Source organism: Vicia villosa, linkage group LG2 (genome assembly GCF_029867415.1).
Source record: "Vicia villosa cultivar HV-30 ecotype Madison, WI linkage group LG2, Vvil1.0, whole genome shotgun sequence".
Taxonomy (NCBI): domain Eukaryota; kingdom Viridiplantae; phylum Streptophyta; class Magnoliopsida; order Fabales; family Fabaceae; genus Vicia; species Vicia villosa.
Window position 1 is genome coordinate 48,121,958 of NC_081181.1, and position 2,910 is coordinate 48,124,867.

Below are 2,910 nucleotides of genomic sequence, written 5' to 3' on the forward strand. Positions count from 1 at the left end.
AAATAAAATATAGTATATTGTCGGAATTTTGGCTATAAAAAAAATCATTAAAATCACAATATTACTGTAATTTCAATTTCAATAAATACACTCAAAATTCAAAATGAACTAAATCAAACATTAGGCAGGTGGTGTGGGGAAGGAGCCAAAAAGGTTTAGCCGTTAGATGATGAAGAAGTAATAGAAGAAGAGACAAGTATTGTAGAAAAAGACATGAAAAACGGAAAAGAAGAAGTAATAGAAGAAGAGACAAGTATTGTAGAAAAAGACATGAAAAACGGAAAATGCAGGTGTGTGTTCTAAAACGACATTGATGCTTTCGAGAACAACTGTCATAGGATTTAGATTGTATTGTATCAACAACATATAGACAAACAAAATTAAATCTAGAGGGGTCATCCATTTTTAGCTTCATTATCATCATCAAATATCTAATTACCTTAACCTTCTAAATTCTTACTCCACATTCCAAATCCAAATGCATTCATTCATTCACCATAGATAACATCTACATTCTACACATCATCATTAACAACAACAATAACAATAATAATAATAATAATATAACCTCTAATTAATTCTAATACTAGAATCTTCTTACCTTAACTTAACCCTCCTAGTCCAACATTAACACAAATTAAGTACCTTAAATAATTATTTATAATGTTCCATTCTACTCCCACTTCCACTTCCACATTTTCCCTCAAGATGAAACCTAAGAAAGAAAATTTTGGAATTTTAGTTATTACTTTATATATTTTTTTCTAGGGCTTCTTACCAAGAGTGTGTTTGTTGTTATGCATCCAAACCTTAAGAACATGACGCTTCACACCACTTTCATTGCAGAATTCTTGAACCAAACCTTCATCATGTTTCTGAATTCTCCACCCCAATTTCTCAGCCAACTGCAACATCTTATCCTTCTGTTCCACCGTAAACTTCGTCCGGTGCCGCTTCTTACTCGAACCTCCGCTCGGATTCGAAATATCTTCATCTTGATCCTCCCTCGTGCTCTGCGTCCCTGCACCGCCTCCGGATGTAGACGGTAGAGCAAGCGTCCCCGGCCTCTGCTGTCCCGAAACATGCAAGTACCCCGCCGGAGTTCGATAATAAGCTGCGAACTGCGGCTGAGGCGGCGCATGGTGGTGGTGGTGCGTCAACAGAAAAGGATCCACTCCGGTGAAGTCAGCCGACTCCTTGCGGTGGAAATTACGGTGGCAGTTACACGCAGCGCATTTTAGTGACTCCAAACTTCCTTCATTCCCCGCCGGCATAAACTCGCCGCAACCGTCTAAAGCATGACCTCCGATTCCGACAGCATGATTCTTTAAACACTCTCTATACCTCGCTTTTCCGTTTCCGACACCGATGTTGCTGTTACTGATGCTACTGATGTTGTTATTGTTGTTACTGTTCCCGTTGTTGTTGCTGTTGCTGTTACTGTTTCCGTTGTTGCTGTTGTTGATGATGTTTCTGAGTGGATGAGTAACCATAATAGCTTCAGTGCCACCTGGCATCTTAACTCGTGACGAGTTAGGTAACGAGTCGTAACTCGCTGCACCCATACATAACTCTTCCTCATGTTCCTCATGATCTTCAAATTCCATTGTTGAAGCAAATTTCGAAGCTAGATTATCAATGAGTAATAATATAATTAGAGAAGAAACCGAAAGAACATTCAGTTAAGGTTCTATGTTTATTTTTTGTGGTCTTAATCTAAACAAAGAGCATATACAAATACAAATTCTTTCTCTCTCACTGGCTTTGTCTTGGACCATTCATGATTACCTTGTACCGGCTATGTCCGGTTACACGGTAACTTTGGGTTTTTATTGAGTGTGGTGGTAGATGTGAATTTAACTGTGGAGTTTTAACTTTTCACTTTTTTGGGGACAATAGTACTCTGCTCTTGTTGCAGCAGGAGCATGAGCCAGAGACGAATCACGAAAGAGGAAAACAACAAAACTACTACAGTGATTAACTTAATATTATTTTTATTATAATTATTGTCTTCATTTTATATAAAACAATATTATTATTATTATTTAATATAAACAATGTATTTGGGGAAGGTCAACTAGGAAATGAATTTTATCTTATATAATGGGATATGTTTGGTTATTTGATATTTTTTTTAACTAAAAATATCATAAAAGAAAGAAAAAGGATAACATGTTACACAACGGAGGACCAAACCAAGACTCCTTAAGAGCAAAACCTAAGTTTAGGAATACCCTCCTTGTCTAAAAGATAGTCCTTAACTAAAATAGAATGCACAAAAGTAAACCAAGAGTAACCGCGACTAGACAATCCTATGTTGGCAAGAAAATCACCACAAAAATTGGTCTCCCTATAAACATGAGATATCATGAAATCAATCGGGCGAGTGTACGCCATACAACAGAGCCAACGAGATCTAATTTTTCAAGGAACAAGAGAAGAATCGGAGAAAGATTTCACCACAAGCATACAATCAATTTACATCCAGAGCTTTGTCTAGCCCCAAAATCTAACTTTTTCAATAGCTAAAATAGCCGCCATCAATTCAACCAAAACTGCAGTGCCCTCACACATGAAATCGGAAAAAATCCCCACATGACACGCATTATCATCCCGAAAGATACCGCTACACGCGATTAAGGAAGGATTACCTCTAGCCAACCCATCCATATTAACTTTGATCCAACCTCTCGGAGGAGGATGCCATGAAATTTCAACAGTCGATAACGGCCTACTAGGAAGAATACGAACATCAAAACCTTTCAAAATGGTGAAACTTGAGATGGAGTTATCCGAGCAACTCACAGTAGTGTCACCAACCAACTTCGCTCGGGAAATGATAGCACCCATACAAGACTTCCAATGCAGAGATTTATCCTCAAATCTTATAAGGTTTTGAGCCCTCCAGAC

The 2,910-nt window shown here is 37.8% G+C and overlaps 1 protein-coding gene across 1 annotated transcript; it reads right to left on the bottom strand.

The window, feature by feature from the left end:
• Positions 1-413: 413 nt before the first annotated feature.
• On the bottom strand, positions 414-1,747 carry LOC131646145 (zinc-finger homeodomain protein 2-like). The gene is made up of 2 exons (XM_058916280.1): positions 810-1,747; positions 414-715 (listed from the first exon to the last, which is right to left on the bottom strand). The coding sequence occupies exons 1-2, from the start codon at positions 1,605-1,607 to the stop codon at positions 704-706; spliced, it is 810 nt and encodes a 269-aa protein (XP_058772263.1). The 5' UTR covers positions 1,608-1,747; the 3' UTR covers positions 414-703.
• Positions 1,748-2,910: the final 1,163 nt, after the last annotated feature.

What these genes read in the sequence shown, in the direction of transcription:
- LOC131646145 (XM_058916280.1), bottom strand. Translation starts at nt 1,607, where the DNA reads ATGGAATTTGAAGATCATGAGGAACATGAGGAAGAGTTATGTATGGGT.